General features: G+C 50.1%; 2 protein-coding genes across 3 annotated transcripts in view; one reads left to right on the forward strand and one right to left on the reverse strand.

Annotated features, from left to right (window-relative positions):
* Positions 1–709: 709 nt before the first annotated feature.
* On the forward strand, positions 710–5,982 carry LOC148838280 (motile sperm domain-containing protein 1-like). The gene is made up of 6 exons (XM_088910723.1): positions 710–819; positions 1,741–1,963; positions 2,590–2,665; positions 3,518–3,756; positions 3,943–4,101; positions 4,395–5,982. The coding sequence occupies exons 2-6, from the start codon at positions 1,756–1,758 to the stop codon at positions 4,421–4,423; spliced, it is 711 nt and encodes a 236-aa protein (XP_088766849.1). The 5' UTR covers positions 710–819; positions 1,741–1,755; the 3' UTR covers positions 4,424–5,982.
* A 192-nt stretch (positions 5,983–6,174) lies between these two features.
* The window catches only part of camta2 (calmodulin binding transcription activator 2), a 39,409-nt gene continuing 26,958 nt past the window's right edge, over positions 6,175–18,625 (reverse strand). Inside the window, exons 15-23 of one of the 2 annotated variants that reach the window (XM_088910721.1) lie at positions 17,396–17,660; positions 16,195–16,586; positions 15,186–15,376; positions 14,144–14,369; positions 13,764–13,835; positions 13,052–13,072; positions 12,117–12,307; positions 11,898–11,972; positions 6,175–10,133 (exon numbers count right to left, since the gene is read on the reverse strand). In XM_088910721.1, coding sequence (XP_088766847.1) covers positions 10,070–10,133; positions 11,898–11,972; positions 12,117–12,307; positions 13,052–13,072; positions 13,764–13,835; positions 14,144–14,369; positions 15,186–15,376; positions 16,195–16,586; positions 17,396–17,660 — 1,497 coding nt within the window. In that variant the 3' untranslated portion in view covers positions 6,175–10,069. The remainder of the gene's footprint in view (positions 10,134–11,897; positions 11,973–12,116; positions 12,308–13,051; positions 13,073–13,763; positions 13,836–14,143; positions 14,370–15,185; positions 15,377–16,194; positions 16,587–17,395; positions 17,661–18,625) is intronic. The other variant, XM_088910722.1, reaches the window with a different exon arrangement.

The following is an 18,625-nucleotide window of genomic DNA, read 5'->3' on the forward strand; positions in this document are numbered from 1 at the left end:
GTCAGAGCCGACTCAATTTTCTTAGGAGGCATTTTTTATGAATCAGTGGTGGCAGTAGCCATATTCTACGCTGTTGTGCGCTGGGGCAGCAGCATCATGGCAAGAGATGTAAATATTAATATGTTGATTATACAGTGATCTTTTTTCCAATCTGTATATACCTATGTGCATTTTGCACATCTTTATTGTTTTACAGTGACTATTAGCATATTTTGCACACACCTATTTTCCTAACTCTATTTTATTTTTTTTCTATATACTTTTTAATTACTCTAATCCTGTAATTATTTTAATTTTAGCCTATTCTGATGTCTGTCTTGCTTTTCCTGGGCTGGGCTGCTGTAACGCCTCAATTTCCCTTCGGGATCAATAAAGTCTTATCTTATGTTATTTCAGTAGCACAATTATGATGTACCTTCACATGAAACCCACTATTGTAACAGGGCTGTTGCACTGTATGTTGCTATAACAGGACTGTTCTACTGTAATCTCGCTGTGGTCACGTAATGGAAGCGGACTGTGAAGCGCTTGGAGAAAAAATTAATAACGGACAATTGGTGAAACACAACGAACCAATCACTGTCCTGCCTTTTACTGCGCGCAGAGCCAATCAGCATGGGTGGGCGGGCGTTCCTCGGTTCCTCTGACGTCACACACGGAAGGCTTTGACAGCAGTGGAGGATGCAGAGATGATTGACGTCCCTGTTGACTAATGGAAGAAGGGGAGTGCTTGGGCTCGGCTGGTGATTGGGCGAGGAGGGCGGGAACTGCGCTCGGTCGGCACATCAAAGACAGCGAGTCGGAAGTAAGAGCTCGCAGGTATGTTAACTTTCCCCCCTAATTGGTTCAGTGTGATTAATTTGCAGAGCCTCCCACCCCCAGAGTCAAATTCGCAAATCTATATGTACGCGTTCTTATCCGTGTCGCTATGAGGCAGTTTGCTGTCTGTGATATGCAGGCGACGAGCTGTGTTTACGCAGTGTTTCCGTCGGCGAGTTTTGTCATTCCGTCTCCGTTCCGCATCTACCTGATGTGCGTGCAGTGTGATTCTGTCTGTACCTGATGCGTTTGTCAGTCTGTGTGTACCATGTCTTTGTGGCTATGTGTCCCGTGTTTTGTGTGTGCCTGTGCAGGTCCTTATACCTGCAGTGTAGCCCAGTGTGTTTGCGCTGGACTGTTACTGAAGTTCAAGGTCTCTAGTGTTGTCTGTCAGACTCCCAATGCCCCCCAGTCTGATCCATTCCAGGTTTTACAGTGTTGTCAGTGTTGCACAGCAGTCTGATCCAGTCCAGGTCTGGACAGCTGTGGAGGAGCACTGAAGTTGCTCTTGAATCTGGCTCCCGTATGTTAGTTTTTTATACCAGATACACGACTGCTGTGTTAGTGTCTGCTCCCTTTTGTGTCCGGTTTTGTATCTGCCTGCTGGAACCAGCGATGGTGGGATTACAGAGTTCAGCTTGCATTCACAGGATGTGATGTTGCTGACTGAGGCTCAGACATGTTCATTGAGACTTTGTATATATTCTGTAGTGTTTTAATATTAAGTGTTGTATATAAAACGCTGGTGAGTGTTTTAGCATGAGTCGCAAGCATCATGCATTGAAATGGTCTGCCCTATTACTATATAATGTTTGTGCTATTACCCAATTTCTCCTTCAGATGGTGCTGTGCTGAGTTTTTTTTTAACACTCAGACCTGTCCCTTTCCACACTTCCTGTCTGTCGCGAATCTCTGTCATAGGATGGCTCTGGACCAATGAGGCGACAGGAGCGGGCGAGCAGAGGCGGGCCAGGGTGGGAGAGAGACCACACCCCCGGCCCCGCCCCTGGATCCGCCCCTGGACCCGACAGGCTCCCAGTGTTCCTGTTCCCTGCCGAGCTGACGTTCTTCGCGGAGGAGCGCAGCACCCACAGACAAGTGCTGACCCTCTACAACCCATATAGCTTTCCCCTCAACTTCAAGAGTGAGTGAGCAAGACCAGTGACCCCAGGCAGGAGACAGAGGGGATTGATAGGCAGGAGGAGTGAGAGAGTGACAGACAGGGGGAGTGAGAGAGTGACAGACAGGGGGAGTGTGAGAGTGACAGGCAGGAGGAGTGAGAGAGTGACAGACAGGGGGAGTGTGAGAGTGATAGGCAGGAGGAGTGTGAGAGTGACAGACAGGGGGAGTGAGAGAGTGACAGGCAGGAGGAGTGAGAGAGTGACAGGCAGGAGGAGTGAGAGAGTGACAGGCAGGGGGAGTGTGAGAGTGACAGGCAGGAGGAGTGTGAGAGTGACAGACAGGGGGAGTGAGAGAGTGACAGGCAGGAGGAGTGAGAGAGTGACAGGCAGGGGGAGTGTGAGAGTGACAGGCAGGAGGAGTGTGAGAGTGACAGACGGGGGGAGTGAGAGAGTGACAGGCAGGAGGAGTGTGAGAGTGACAGGCAGGGGGAGTGAGAGAGTGACAGGAGGAGTGTGAGAGTGACAGGCAGGAGGAGTGAGAGAGTGACAGGCAGGAGGAAGCTGTAGCAGTGAAGGAGTGAGACAGGAGGAGAAGTGTGATGGAGAGGGACAGTGGTGTTATGGGGTGTTCTCTCTCTCTCTGCCTCAGTGTTGTGCACGGCTCCTTCTCTCTACGCTGTGGTCGACGCCGAAGGCAGCGTGAAGCCCAGCTCCTGCGTGGACATGTGAGCAGCTGGAATGTTGTCCCATACAACCAAGGCCTGCACACATCTGTATTCCAGTGAACCCCTCCACTGCACACTCTGTATTCCAGTGAACCCCTCCACTGCACGCTCTGTATTCCAGTGAACCCCTGTGCTGCACACATCTGTATTCCAGTGAACCCCTGTGCTGCACACATCTGTATTCCAGTGAACCCCTCCACTGCACACTCTGTATTCCAGTGAACCCTTCCACGGCACACTCTGTATTCCAGTGAACCCCTGTGCTGCACACATCTGTATTCCAGTGAACCCCTCCACTGCACACTCTGTATTCCAGTGAACCCCTGTGCTGCACACATCTGTATTCCAGTGAACCCTTGTTCTGCACACATCTGTATTCCAGTGAACCACTGCGCTGCACACATCTGTATTGAAGTAATCTGTAATCACAGCTGGATTTCACTCAGTTCTGTGCAGTGTTTGATCAACTGTCTCTTTCCCTTGGACATAGAAACCTACTGTTATAAAGAAGATAGAAAACGTTACATCTAAGAGGAGGACATTTGGCCTACCTGGTCCACTTGGTTGTTAGTAGTTGATTGATCCCAGGATCTCATCCAGCTGTTTTTTAATTGAAATCAGAGTGCAGGCTTCAACATCATGGCTGACAGCTTGTTCCATACCCCCGCCACACTTTGTGTAAAGAGATGCCTCTTTTCCTTAAAGCGCTTACAGGTAGTTTCCACATGGGCCCCCTGGTTGGTTGGACTGTTGATTCTGAAGAGGACAGTCAGTGGGCTGACCGTGCCAATGTCTCTGGGGGTTCAAGTACCATGCTGTTGTGTTACAGACAGCTGTGTCTCTCTCCCTCAGTGTCGTCCGTCACAGGGACGTCAGCTCTCATCACCTAGGCCGCAGAGACCGGTTCCGGCTGGAGATCTGGGCCGGGGGCCAGGGGGGGCCCCCTGGTGGGTGGAAGGAGGTGCCTGCCATCCTGCAGCCCGGAGCGGGGAGCGGCCAGAGCCAGGAGCACCACCCAGGGAAGAGACCGGTCATGCAGGGGGGCATGCTGGGCACCTGGGGTCAGCAGTACAGACTGCAGAACCATGCAGGTGAGAGTGGAGGAGGGACAGGAGTGGACAGGCTGGGAGACAGGGACAGGCAGAGTCCTACAGTATGTTGGAGAAACAGTGAGGGGGGGGTAGGGCCTGTATGGTAATAGTATAGTGCTATGTAGTGATACATTTGTATAACAAGGACTCCACAGTGTTGTAAGGCTCTGTACTGTGCCCGTCTAGGTCGAGCCCCAGCCCCTGGTCTCTTCGTCCTGTACGTCCTGGTCGGGATGGTGTGCGTCGCCTTCCTCATGCTCCCCCTGCACGGAGAACCCAGCACATTGGTTCCACCTGCCGTCCGCGCAACTGTGATGCAAAAGCTGGTGTGCGCCTACATCCTGGGTGAGAGCCAGTGAGCGAGCGAGCCGCTTCCTCCCTGAGTGGGCACTGTCCCTCCACAGGCACAGCCCAGACCCCCTGTCTCCCACCCAGCTCGCTCGCTGGTGCCAAAACAGGCTCACTGTCTGTTGCTCAGGCTGTGACAGGAGATCAAACACTGGGCTGCATCTTTTTTAAGTTTCTGATTTCTTGCAGCTGTGGGAAGTCTGGGATTGGACTGGCTCTATTTCCCTCTCTCTGTCTGTAGAGGTGCTATTGTTCGACCTCTCTCTGCCCTCCCCTCTCTGTCTCTGCAGGTCTGCTGACCATGGTGTTTCTCCGGTGACAGACAAACGCAGGAAGGGGAGACAAAGCGTGTCCGTGGGGTGTCCTTGCAGCTGAGGGGGGTCACTGTGATTGACTTCAGAGCTGAGGCGCTCCACCCATCCCATACCTAGACTCTGTTCCACTTCTGTCTCTCTGGTCCTGGGTTCGAGAGTGAGAAGGAAGGAGAAAATGGAGAGCTACATGGAGGCAACCAACATCAGTGTTTTCCAGAGCACCTATAGCAGGGATTTTTAACCCCGCTCTCTACAGAGCTATGCTCAGATGGATGACTCCGTTATCCGGAATGATTATGTGACTTACCGGTAGAAGTGAACCAGTTCTCCAGCTCTTTGACTTGCTGAGAGGCTCTGGCACCCTGTAGCCTCTGCAGGACTGTCTCTCTAAGCCGCAGTCTGACAGACCCCTGCCGGGTGTGCTGGGCACAGCAGTTACACAGTTGGCCAGCAGAGGGGGGTGGAGAGCAAGGATGCCACTGGGACAGATACTCAGACAGACAAGCAGACTGAGTTCAGAAATGAACACAGACAGACAGGCACAATGAACTCACTCAAGACAGACAGGCAGATGTGCTGAGGCAAGAAGACAGATGAACAGGCAGGCTGTGAGACAGAGGAGTAGATGGTGTACCAAGCTTAGAGAAGCCCAGTTAAGCAGACAGTCAGGTAGTCAGAGACAGACAGCTGGTTCCAGGGAATGCAGGCTGCCACCTGGATCCTGCATCCTCCTGGATCTGAGACTTGTGTAAAGCTGGCTTGGTGTGCTGAGAAGACCAGTTTACAGGAACAGCTCTGACACAGGAAATTGAGCAGGGTGTGAGGACAGGTGACCCTATTCTTTTGGGGACCCCAGTGCTCACTTTTCAACTAGTAGACCCTATGTAGCGCTCAAAGACTTGTACCCCAGGATTACAGTATATTAAAATTAGACAATGTACTGTATACAACATATGTATGAAGAGCAGTGAGCAGGTTAATTTCAAGCCACTGTACAATGGAAACTGCACTTTGTCTATGAAGCAGCGAGATTGGGTCCAAACGGACCATAGGGAACACACTGCCATGGACAGACAGTGGACACCAGAGGGCGCTACATCACCAGTGTCCACCAGCAACCATCTCATCATCTCAGTGCAACTTCCACCTCTGTTCCTGGTGGCTCTGCGTGCAGAAGGATGGGGTACACAGCCGCTTGAATCTGGGCAGTGTCACCACTGTGTTAAAGTGTTCTCCTGAGCTGATCCTTTATTGTCTCTGTCAGACAAGGTGTTAGGCTGGTGGCTATGCCTTTCCTGCCTCTAGCTGGACTTTAAACTTGTTGGACACCAGAGGGTGCTGACCTCACAGGTATCCCCGAGACCCCCACACCAGAACCCACACTCCACCGCTGTCTGCGTCTGTGGCAGTGTGCTCCGCACGTTCTGCAGGTGTGGGCCCAGTCCTCACCACAGTCTGAACGAGCCCGCTGACGTTCTGAACACCCTGGAATCCTGTACAGTCAGTGTTTTTTATGATGATGAAATTTAGGCAGAGTCTGAATTAATAAAGATGTCATATTTAATAGGTGTGTTGTGCGATTCCAGCCTGTTAGGAACCAGGGTGCATGCCTTTTGGATCACCCTAAAATCACCAGTGTGTAGAAGAGAACCTTCCAGTGCTGGGGACCCCAGCATCTCCCCGTTTCTGTTCCAGCTTAGATCTGCTATGTAATCCTGAACGGGCATGACCAAAGCATGACCCGACACCACAGATACAGAGTTTCAGTATTATTTAATATCATTGTTATGAAAAATTAAAACAGCTTCAACTTAGACAAATGCAAAAAAGTGCAAGAAAACCCATTTACAGTACAGAAAAAGACATAAGTTATATATAAATATATATATATATTTGAACATCAGCAGTATATGGAGCACACGCGTGATTTCCGATGCAAACTCACACGATCACATGCAGAGGTTTGGTCACGCCTTCCTCTGTCAACAGCTGCACGCTGTCGGCGTCACCATTATAATCAACAGCAATATGAATAAAACTGACAAATAGTATTTTCTCCAGAACAACCAAGCAAGCTCAGTATTTTTTGCTGTTTTAAATATATACTCAAATCTAATCTCAGTATTTTACAGTATGTACAGAGTAATGCATATTCATTTTCTTTACCAATTCAGTTTTACAATCCTCAGTCTAAAGCCCTAATCCTGTTATTACTGGTATATACCTATAATCTGATTAGTTTTGTAATTTTGTGGTGTTTGAGAAGTGCAGAGCTTTAATTTTCCTGCAGACTGGAAAAACCCAGGACTTCTCCTGTTTTTTTTTAGTGTGTCTAGGTGGGGGGTTCAGTGTGAATGGCCCAAATCCAGATTAGGATAGAGTTCGGAGTACAGTGCAAAGAGCCTGAATCCAGATTGACAGGACAGTGTAAACAGGATATTTGAGCAGAATCTGGATTCAGAGCTCATGAGACTGAATGACCTTACCTTTCTGTGTATGCTAATATTGTTTTATCTGTTTGGAAAGGCCCATTGTCACAACTTTGAAAACATGCCAGATGCTATGTGAACACCACTGTGTCAGGAATCCAAAATGGTGTGCATGTGATTCCACAATCAACGCACAAAATCCAGTTCCAAAACATCTCAGTGAAAAAGTAACGGTACTACACTTTTAAAACTACTTTGAACTTTTTTAATTGCAATATTCCATTATTTTCCCTTAGTTTCATCTAGGCTTTTTCACCTTTGAGATTCTCTCGGCTGGTGTTTCCAGAATCCCTTTACTGTACAACAGGATAAAGACCCAGACAAATCAGCTGTGGGCAACTGGGCCTCCATCTGACAATATTGACCAATATTCCCCAATAAAGCAGGGCTCCCCAGTCCTACATCCTGAGACCTCAGTGTCTATGGGTTTTTGTTCCAGCTGTCCTTTTATTTAATTGAACCACTAGATTAAACTGATAATTACGACATTTGTAATTTCCTTTCATTTGACCTACACCATAAGTATCCATGGGCATCTTGAAATTTGCAACTTTATAAAGGTAGATTATCTATCAGATTATCAGTTCAATGATGCAATTAAGAGCCAGAGGGAGAAGCAGAGGGAAAACAACACGGAGTACCTGGAGAAGAATCATCAGAATCCGCTCCTGGAGGACCGTAGAGTCTCTGGCCTTGTGTCCCAGCTAAACTCTCGGCTACTCAGTTAGTCCAATTACCTATTACATTCCTCCAGGCTCAAGTCAACACCGTCTCCTAAACTATCAACTGTAAAATTCAACCAATTAGTCTTGCACTAATCTAGTATTGAGTACTGGCTCTGCCATCCAGATGTCGCAGGTTCAAACCTGGGTCATGTGACTAGTCCGATCGCTGTCTGGGATTGCCCTGGGCTGAGTGACGTGTCCGAAGGAGAAAAGGGGCAGGTGGGAGGGGCCAACAGCTTGGAGGCACAGAGGCAAGTTCCAGCTGGACAGGTACATGATTAAAAACAATTAACTAGCAATGCTCAGTTTTAAAAAATGGGAAAACAAAGACAGCTTAACTATGAAGTGATGCTTCTCACTAGCTGGCAGGCAGGCAGGCGGTGCTACTGCTGAGGGACACGCCTCTCCAATCAGCAGTGACCCTCCAATGGGGGCGGTGCTGCCTGCGTTGTGATGAGTGGCTTGAAGGTGGGCGGGGGGGGAGGAGGGGTCTGCCTACACTGCTTCAATCCAGTAATGAAACAGCATTCACACACTTCTGTCAGAAAAACCTGTAAGCCCTCTAGGAACGCCTGATGAATGGGGCTTCAACCTTCTAGTCAGGCTTTACATCATGTAGCTTTGTGGGCTCTGCCCTGAGACTAGGTCCACAGGACCATAGGGAACACGCTGCCATGGACAGACAGATGACACCAGGGGGTGCTACATCACAAGTGTCCGCCAGGGACTTTTAAAGTTGGGTGCCCTGTGTGGTGAACACTGGGTTCACATATAGGTGGGACTGTGGGGATCACAGTCTTGCAGCTGTGTACCATGTCTAGCACAGACAGGGTGTCTCACTGTTCTCTCAAAATATACTGTAGCCATAGCTACATAGAGTGTTTGGAATGGCACAGCACACAGCTGCCTCTGGAATCGGGTCACTGCGTGCTACAGAGCAAGAGAATGTCCATCAGAGGGTTCCTGATGAAAGATTTTACAATTTTGTTGCTGTTCATTTCAATACAGTACAGTGGTGCTGCACCTATTTTACATCCCTCTGAAAAAAGGTCAAAGGTTGAGATGGGGTTCCAAACAGCCTTGCGCCCTCCACACACCCCCCCCTGTGCAGACTGGCAGGCAGTATGGGAATCAAGCTAATCTGTGGTTTAAGACTTCAGGTGAATATAAGCGATTTCTCGCTGGTCCAGTTACAACCAACGCAGTAATTAACAAAGCTCAACTAACAGACCAAGTGTGCTGTTGGATTAAGACTTCACAACTAATTCATGGTGAAGGGTATCAGTCACTCAGTATGTTGTAGAGTCAATTACAGTGAGGTGTCTCAGTGTCAGCCAGTCGTCTGTGTCTGTAAGCCAGCCAGTCACTGTCAATAAGTGTGTCAGACCGTCAGTGTGTCAAACCGTCAGTCAGTGTGTCAGATTGTCAATCAGTGTGTAAGTGAGTCAGTGTGTCAGATCGTCAGTCAGTGTGTTAGCGAGTCCGTGTGTCAGATCGTCAGTCAGTGTGTAAGTGAGTCCGTGTGTCAGGTCATCAGTCAGTGTCAGACCATCAGTCGGTGTGTCAGTGAGTCATTGGTCAGTGAGTCAGCATGTCAGTCTTGTTCCCTCCCCTCCCCCTCCTCTTCCTTCCCTTCTCTCTGCACTGTCAGGCCTACGTCACACCTGCCTTCACTTCCTCAGACTGTCCAAAAAGGAAAGTGGGATGAGGGAGACATCGGTAAGGAAGAGTCAGGAGAGAGACAAGTCAGGGGTCCCGGTCCTTGAGGGCTGGTGAGCACCTGCAGGTTATCAGTTTCAAATCGGCTCTAATTCAATTAAAGAGCTCGTTATTGGTTTAATTGGTTTAATCACGTCTTTGGCTGCAAGTGACCACAATTATACCAGCACCTCCATGACTGGGCTCAGATCACTCTGACCAGGTCTGTTCAGAAGATCCCATTCACAGCCTGTCTGAATGTTGCAGTTTGGATTTCCAGACTGGAAATGTTTAAATTTAGGGGGTATGCAGGGTCGGGGTAACTGACAAAGATTTAATTTGCCCTCGGATTGACAGGCCGCTCGGTGGTCTGGAGGAGGAGCAAACCAGGTTCAGACCCGGGATCCTGCCTTCAGCTAGTGAGCAACAGGGGGAACCAGAACCCACCCCCCCCGGATTGAGCCAAGACCTCCTCTTCCAGGAGGACATGGTCTCCCCGCATTGCAGCCCAAAAAGCTCAGATGTCAGCCGATCCCCCCCAGACCAGAAACATGCTCTCCAAATGCGCCGGACACCATCTCCCCTCGCCCCTCTCTTCCTCTCTCTCCTCTTCGTACTTCGCAGGATGAAAATTGTGCATTCTGGGAAGTGATGGAGAGAGAGGAGGGGGGAGAGAAATGGACCTCCTGTCTTATACTGGAGCGAAGGAGGTGGCGATGGAGGAGCGGTGGAGTGAGGTTTATGTGGCTAATCCCCTCTTTTGCATCCTTTCCAGCTCCTTGCTCTGTTTTAACTCCTTGATCCTGCAGGGGGCGAGAGAGAGCAGGAGAGTCTAATTTTAATCAATGAACTGCTCTGAGTGTTTTCTGTGCTAAACCACTTTACCTCTTGTTACTCATTTGTTCTTAGTCTCCCTTCATTTAATCCTTTTTTTTAATTTGCTTCCATCTTTCTATTATCATAACAACCCTGAGCCCATCCTAGAAGCACAGGCACAGGACAGACAGATGGAGGGATACCTGTGTCTGCAGCAGGAGAGGAAGAGAGAGAGAATGAGGGATACCTGTGTCTGCAGCAGGAGAGGAAGAGAGAGAGATGGAGGGATACCTGTGTCTGCAGCAGAAGAGGAAGAGAGAGAGATGGAGGGATACCTGTGTCTGCAGCAGAAGAGGAAGAGAGAGATGGAGAGATACCTGTGTCTGCAGCAGGAGAGGAAGAGAGAGAGAGATGGAGGGATACCTGTGTCTGCAGCAGGAGAGGAAGAGAGAGAGAGATGGAGGGATACCTGTGTCTGCAGCAGGAGAGGAAGAGAGAGAGATGGAGGGATACCTGTGTCTGCAGCAGGAGAGGAAGAGAGAGAGATGGAGGGATACCTGTGTCTGCAGCAAGAGAGGAAGAGAGAGAGATGAAGGGATACCTGTGTCTGCAGCAGGAGAGGAAGAGAGAGAGATGGAGAGATACCTGTGTCTGCAGCAGGAGAGGAAGAGAGAGAGATGGAGAGATACCTGTGTCTGCAGCAGGAGAGGAAGAGAGAGAGAGATGGAGGGATACCTGTGTCTGCAGCAGGAGAGGAAGAGAGAGAGATGGAGAGATACCTGTGTCTGCAGCAGGAGAGGAAGAGAGAGAGATGGAGAGATACCTGTGTCTACAGCAGGAGAGGAAGAGAGAGAGAGATGGAGGGATACCTGTGTCTGCGGCAGGAGAGGAAGAGAGAGAGATGGAGAGATACCTGTGTCTGCAGCAGGAGAGGAAGAGAGAGAGATGGAGGGATACCTGTGTCTGCAGCAGGAGAGGAAGAGACAGAGATGGAGAGATACCTGTCTGCAGCAGGAGAGGAAGAGAGAGAGAGATGGAGGGATACCTGTGTCTGCAGCAGGAGAGGAAGAGAGAGAGATGGAGAGATACCTGTGTCTGCAGCAGGAGAGGAAGAGAGAGAGATGGAGAGATACCTGTGTCTGCAGCAGGAGAGGAAGAGAGAGAGATGGAGAGATACCTGTCTGCAGCAGGAGAGGAAGAGAGAGAGATGGAGAGATACCTGTGTCTGCAGCAGGAGAGGAAGAGAGAGAGAGATGGAGGGATACCTGTGTCTGCAGCAGGAGAGGAAGAGAGAGAGATGGAGAGATACCTGTGTCTGCAGCAGGAGAGGAAGAGAGAGAGAGATGGAGGGATACCTGTGTCTGCAGCAGGAGAGGAAGAGAGAGAGATGGAGAGATACCTGTGTCTGCAGCAGGAGAGGAAGAGAGAGAGAGATGGAGGGATACCTGTGTCTGCAGCAGGAGAGGAAGAGAGAGAGATGGAGAGATACCTGTGTCTGCAGCAGGAGAGGAAGAGAGAGAGATGGAGAGATACCTGTCTGCAGCAGGAGAGGAAGAGAGAGAGATGGAGAGATACCTGTGTCTGCAGCAGGAGAGGAAGAGAGAGAGAGATGGAGGGATACCTGTGTCTGCAGCAGGAGAGGAAGAGAGAGAGATGGAGAGATACCTGTGTCTGCAGCAGGAGAGGAAGAGAGAGAGATGGAGAGATACCTGTCTGCAGCAGGAGAGGAAGAGAGAGAGATGGAGAGATACCTGTGTCTGCAGCGCCGGAGGAAGCGCATAATCTTGCGAGCCGCCTGGTCCTGCTTCTTTGTCAGGAAGGAGCCCCTGAGGATGAACGGACAGAGTCAGAAAGACACACTTTCCTTTTCTCTCTCATCCTCCCTGATTCTCTTCTCTCCCTCCCCCACCTGCCATCTCTCCTCTCACTCCTTGATTCTCTCTGTCCTTCCCTCCCTGTGTCTCACTCACTTCATCTTGGTGTTGGAGGGGTTGGTGCGGTGGGCCTGTTTCAGCCTCTCATACTCCTTGTAGCTGCGGTAGTACTGCTGGATCAGCACTGCCGCCCGCCGGCTCTGCTGGAACTTCTTCTGCTCGTAGTAACTGCGGAACTTGCTCTGAATCAGAATGGCAGCTTGCGTCATCTTCTTATACAGGGCGTACTGTCAGGGAAAAGGAGAAAAGTTAGGTGCAATTACTCAGCAATTCCACCTTTGTGGAAGAGTGTTTAAACTGACTCACCACATCTCACCTGTGAGGGACAGACATCCTGGTGCACACTGCACACGCGCACTAAGGGACACACACTCACTGACCGAGGCTGCCAGAGTTTGAGGCTGGGGCACAACTGATCTGCTGCGCTCCAATTACTTCCATTACAATATTTTCTAACCTGTTACACCTGTTCTGCTGTAATATCTGCTCCGGGTCAATGTGTATTCTGATCTGTTACTTCTGTGTCTCTCCTCCCTACCCCATCACTACTGCCGGGCTGTAAGGGGCTGTATGGATCACAGGGACTCTGTTCCCAGAAGGTCAAGGATTTGATTCTCCAGTGAGGACATTGCTGTTTTCTCCTTGATTAAGGTGCTATACTTTACCTTAAGCAAGCTGTATGAACTGTAGGCAGTGGGCGGAATTAACTTGCAGCGTATAGTAGCGCCTCCTACAGGGGTAGGGGGTCACTTCTCACAAATCTGCTCCACACCACAGAAACCAGGATCAGCTCTGACTTTAAGACTAATTCCAGGGCACTGAGACAATACTAACAATTTTATGTCTGTGATTGAAACAAACACAGCTGTGAAAAGACACAGAAGGTGGAGTGAGCGTGTGGGAGCGAGGGACCTGAGCAACTGGAGACAGCCACTGAGAACAAGCAAGCAGCGATACAGGTTAGACTTTACCTTCAGTGCTATCCATGTTAGCTAGCAGAGAGAGAGAGAAAGACAGGGTGTGTTAGTGTGGGTAAGTCACGGAGAGGTAAGCTGTTAGCAAGCACAAAGAGCACACACACACAAACAGCAGAAGTCACACTGAGAGACACTGATTCTGTACACTAAAGCACTCACACTGACACACTGAGTGATAATACTGACACACTCACACTGAAACATTGACCGATATACTGATGCACTCTCACTGACACACTAATATATGGACACACTCTCAATGGCACACTGATATACTGATGCACTCTCACTGACACACTGACTGATATACTGCCGGACTCTCATTGACACACTGACTAATATACTGATGCACTCTCATTGACACACTCTAAATGACAGACTGAATGATATACTCTTTCTGACACACTGAGGGACTGTTACACTGACACACTCTCACTGACACATTGAGGGACTGTTACACTGATGCACTCACACCGACACACTGAGGGACTGATATACTCATGCACGCACACTGACACACTGACTTACAGAACTAAAGACAGAGACCCAGGGATTCAATTATCCCCCTTTCAAGTAGGAGCTGCCTTGAATCTTGCCCAGACACTGGTCAGAGCGAGAGAGGGGTCCACTAAGAATGACCCCTGCCTGCTGCTTGCTGTTCAGGTGGAGAATGGACAGGGGGCGCTGTGCAGAACTCTGCCCCTACCTGTTTGTACTTCCTGTAGCACCTCTGAATGACTGCGGCCGCCATGTCCTGCTGCTCTTTCAGCCTGCGACCCTGACAGAGGGAAAAGAGAGATGGAGGGACAGACAGGGAGAAAGGGACGGAAAGAGAGTGAGGTAGATATGGGGGCAGGTGGAAGGAGAAAAAAAAGAGGGAAGAAGGAATGAACAATGTTTCGGCGAATACAGAGAATATAGCTGTGTTCATGAAGCCATGCAGAATATTTTCATATTAGTGTATGCTACAGTGTACAGGAGTATACTGTACAGTTTACTGGTATATATACAGTACAGTTTACACACTGTACTGTCAGAGTATGTGTATAATTATATTGTATATTACAGTATCTATTATCCCAGTACCTTGTAGCGGCGGAAGGCGGTCTGGATTATCCTCGCTGCCTCATACAGCTCACGCTGCTCATGGTCGGACAGCGTGAGCAGGGCGAACTCACGCTCCATCCTCCCATTGGCTGAGGCGTTGAGAAACTCCGCCCATGCTGCACTGCTGGGGGGGCGGAGTCTCTGCAAAGCCAAAGCACTCAAGGGAGAGGGGGGGCGACTGAGGGGAGGTGTTGGGCAGGCACACCTAAAGGAGAAGAGAGGGACAGGGGAGGGAAGAGAGACAGGGGAGAGAAGGGAGAGGAGAGAAGAGACAGGGAGAGGAGGAGGGACAAGGAGGGGAGGCGTGTGATGAAGTGAGAGAAGAAGGCACAGTGAGACAGAGTGCAAGAGAGGAAAGGAAGAGAAGAAATGACATTCTTATGATAACATCCCTTTCAGTATACAAGAGCAATGATTTATATTCTTCCTACTGTTTTCTGCTTTTCCATCTCGTCTTTTTGCTCAATACAATCAAAAAAGCCTTCGTCATCATCAGAACACAGAACATATTGCTCACACCCCAGTCCTAAGCACTCCAGTCATAGAGCCTGGTCTTCCTGGGCTTTCAGCTTGGCCAGTTATTTTGGACAGGGTGTCCAGTGTTTTACCTTTCCCCCTGTGACAGGGGACGGGGTGTCCAGTGTGTTACTTGTCTCTCTGTGACAGGGGACGGGGTGTACAGTGTGTCACCTGTCCCGCTGTGACAAGGGAAAGGGGTGTCCAGTGTGTTACCTGTCCCGCTGTGACAGGGAAAGGGGTGTCCAGTGTGTTACCTGTCCCGCTGTGACAGGGAAAGGGGTGTCCAGTGTGTTACCTGTCCCACTGCGACAGGGGACAGAGTGTCCAGTGTTTTAAACCTGTCCCCCGTGACAGGGAAAGGGGTGTCCAGTGTGTCACCTGTCCCGCTGTGACAGGGGAAGGGGTGTCCAGTGTGTCACCTGTCCCGCTGTGACAAGGGAAAGGGGTGTCCAGTGTGTTACCTGTCCCGCTGTGACAGGGAAAGGGGTGTCCAGTGTGTTACCTGTCCCGCTGTGACAGGGAAGGCATGGTGTCCACTGTGTCCAGGTAGCGGGCCAGCCAGGGCATGGTGTCGTGGATGGCGGGATTCTCCCTCCTCTCGCGCAGCGGTGACTCGGAGGGCGAGAACTCGTCCTGCTTGATGTGCTCAGGCGTGGCTTCAATGATCTGCTCTGCTAGCGTCACCATGTCAACCTGAGGGACAGTCAAGGGTGCACCTTTGAGGCAGGGAGTAACTGGGCCATAGAACCGAGCCCGGATGCACCTCTCCCGCCCTGTTTCATTCAGTCTCTCTCTTCTCTCCTCCTCTCTTTCCACTTTCAAATCAAAAGCAATATCAACAATTGGAGCACTACAGTTATTCTTCCTAATATTTGTAACACACTAATAACAGTAAACTTAAATACTGGCTCTGAACCTCTGGGGTGCCTCTGTCCTGAGTTCTTTAAGTGTGTGCCCCAGTCAAGGACAGACAAGGTGAACCCCTGGGGTGCCTCTGGCCTGAGCTCTTTACGTGTGTGCTCCAGTCAAGGACAGACAAGGTGAACCCCTGGGGTGCTGGACTTACTGTACTCCGTTACAGAAGAGTACTTCCCGGATCCGAAACCTGCAGAGAATATTTTATCCCTGTATTTAAAGATTTGCGAACAAAGGTGATGTCCTTCTGGTATTTCCACAATGACACCTGCTGGACAAAAAGAGCCGGCATTTCCTTTTTCCTAGCCTGACCTGTTCTGTAGCAGCAGAGCGCCATTGATGCCCTGGTCATCACCACAACCCCCGCTGTGTAACCCTGAACGTGAAACTCTCCTCGGCTGCAAGCAGAACAGATAATCTGCATCCCATGTCCTGCTGAGCAAGATCCAGCAATAAGAAATCCCAGGTTAAACTGTTGCCACGGGGCAGTGTTTGGTACAAGGATCCAGGCCAGACTTGGGAAAATCAGATAGACAAGCCAGCTAAGGCCAGCAGAGAGGCCGGAGAACTTGGGGGACCTCCTGTACGCCACGTACCTGCAGAACCTCCACTGAGGGCAGGTAGCCCTCGTTCTCAGCGTTCTCGCTGTAGTTCAGCAGTTCGGCCTCCAGGGGGTCGTGCGAGGCAGGGGGGAACCCGGAAGGCGGCTGGGAGTCCAGCTCATAGTCCATGAGGAAAGAGGGGTCCCCCGAGCTGCAGCGCAGCCCCGAGTCCCCGGCTTCAGCGGCCTGGTCGTGGGGCAGGTCCCAGGGTTCGGGCAGGGAGAGGGGGAGGGCGAGGGTGGGAGATGGGGACGGGGAGGAGGGGGACAGGGAGGGGGAGGTGTCCATGGCTGTGTCCTGGGGGAGGGAGCTGCTGGAGTAGGCCGAGCTGGGGGAGGGCGAGGGCGGGTCGCTGGGGGATGGGACACTGCTGGAAGAACTGAGCCCTGAGGGAGAGACAGGGAGGCAGAGAGGGGAAGAAAGAGGACACTGTTATCAGTATGAGAGGCAGCAGATTTCAGCTTGATAGAAACAAATTCGAGCACTGGCACGGTACACTCAGGCACAAGAGCTCACTAAGGAATGCCTAGTGAAGACACACAGTCAGAGCGCAGGTCGAGCCCCATCAGTCTGAACAGCAATGGCTCCTGTCTAGACTCTGTCACCCGGACCCACTGTGAACCGGGGTCCCCAAGTGAGCAATTAGCAGGGCTGGGTGGGCTAGAGTCAGCCTGAGGCTAAACAGCTTGTGGTACAACAGCGCCCCCCTGTGGCTGATTGGGTCCCTACAAACTCACAGTATTGTCAGTGAAGGGTGCAGGGCTCACTGCAGTCAGCTCACCTTCCCAGTCAGGCTCAGGGTGAGCGATCTGACAGGGGGTGTCAGAGGGGGGTGTGCACAGTCCTCACTCTCCTGTCAGGCTCTGTGCAGAGTCCCAGGGTAAGTGATCTGACAGGGGTGTCAGAGCAGGGTGTGCACAGTCCTCACTCTCCTGTCAGGCTCTATGCAGAGTCACAGGGTGAGTGATCTGACAGGTCAGAGAAGGGTGTCCTCAGGATCTCACTCTCACCACATGGGACATAATGCAGGGCTAATTGAATTAAAAATGACAAATTCCAGGTTTTACTATATATATTTTTGTAAATATATAAAACCCAGAAATAGTGAGATTCCAAACACAATTTAACACAATGTTTGAAACCTTAATTTACAGTAATGCAGTACACATATACTGTACATCTATAAATCCATTACCAGTATCGGGGCTGGTGGATAGAGGTGAGGGGGTCTGCAGCTCCTCAGTAGCTGTGCTCCACAGGGAATTCTGGGGTTCAGTACCCCCTGATGCCCCCTGCTGTCGGTGCAGCTCCTCCAGGCAACAAGCAAGCCGTGTGTGACCCCGGGACCGTGCCACCGCCAAGGGCAGCCGACCTAGTGAATCTGGGATCCCCAGAGCCAGGCTGTTCCAGCGGTACAGCAACACTGCTGCCTCCTGGTGTCCTAGAGCACAGGCCCACATCTAAAAGAGAGGGAGAAGGAAATAATAATTATAATAATAATTGCTTACACTTATATAGCGCTTTTCTGGACACTCCACTCAAAGCACTTTACAGGTAATGGGGACTCTCCTCCACCACCACCAATGTGCAGCCCCACCTGGATGTTGTGGGCCATAGTGCGCCAGAACGCTCACCACACACCAGCTATCAGTGGGAGGAGAGCTGAGTAATGAAGCCAATTTATAGATGGGGATTATTAGGAGGCCATGATTGGTAAGGGCCAATGGGAAATTTGGCCAGGAAAGAGGGAAAAGGCAATTTAGTGTACTTAGTGTGGAGTGTCACCATTACAGTACAGTCTGTTAGAGCTCACTGTGTCAGTGTGAAGTACAGAGTTATAGATCACTGTGTCAGTGATACAGTACAGTGCTATAGCTCACTGTGTTACCATTACAATACAGTCTCTTAGAGCTCACTGTGTCAGTGTTGAAGTACAGTTATTAATCAGTGTCAGTGATACAGTACAGTTATAGCTCACTGTGTCACCATTACAGTAGTGTTATAGCTCAGTGTCAGTTACAGTACAGTGTTATAGCTCACTGTCACCTTTACAGTAGTGTTATAGCTCACTATGTCAGTGTTACAGTACAGTGTTATAGCTCACTGTGTCAGTGATACAGTAGTCTGTTATAGCTCTCTGTCAGTGTAATAGTACAGTGTTACAGCAGTCTGTTAGAGCTCAGTGTCAGTGATACAGTGCAGTGTTACAGCTTACTGTGTCAGTGATAAAGTACAGTCTGTTATAGCTCAGTGTTAAGTGTTACAGTACTGTCTATTAGAGCTCACTGTGTCAATGATACATTAGTTTGTTAGAGCCCAGTGTCAGTGATACAGTACAGTGTTATAGCTCACTGTGTCACCATTACAGTAGTTTGTTAGAGCTTACTGTGTCAGTGTAAAGTATAGTTATAGATCACTGTGTCAG

This window comes from Atractosteus spatula, chromosome 3 (assembly GCF_055471065.1).
Source record: "Atractosteus spatula isolate fAtrSpa1 chromosome 3, fAtrSpa1.hap1, whole genome shotgun sequence".
Classification (NCBI taxonomy): domain Eukaryota; kingdom Metazoa; phylum Chordata; class Actinopteri; order Semionotiformes; family Lepisosteidae; genus Atractosteus; species Atractosteus spatula.

Excerpts from the sequence above, each read along its gene's own strand:
- LOC148838280 (XM_088910723.1), top strand. The coding sequence starts at position 1,756 with ATGAGGCGACAGGAGCGGGCGAGCAGAGGCGGGCCAGGGTGGGAGAGA. Across the intron at positions 2,666-3,517 it reads CCCAGCTCCTGCGTGGACAT|TGTCGTCCGTCACAGGGACG; the intron begins GTGAGCAGCTGG and ends TCTCTCCCTCAG. Across the intron at positions 4,102-4,394 it reads GGTGTGCGCCTACATCCTGG|GTCTGCTGACCATGGTGTTT; the intron begins GTGAGAGCCAGT and ends CTGTCTCTGCAG.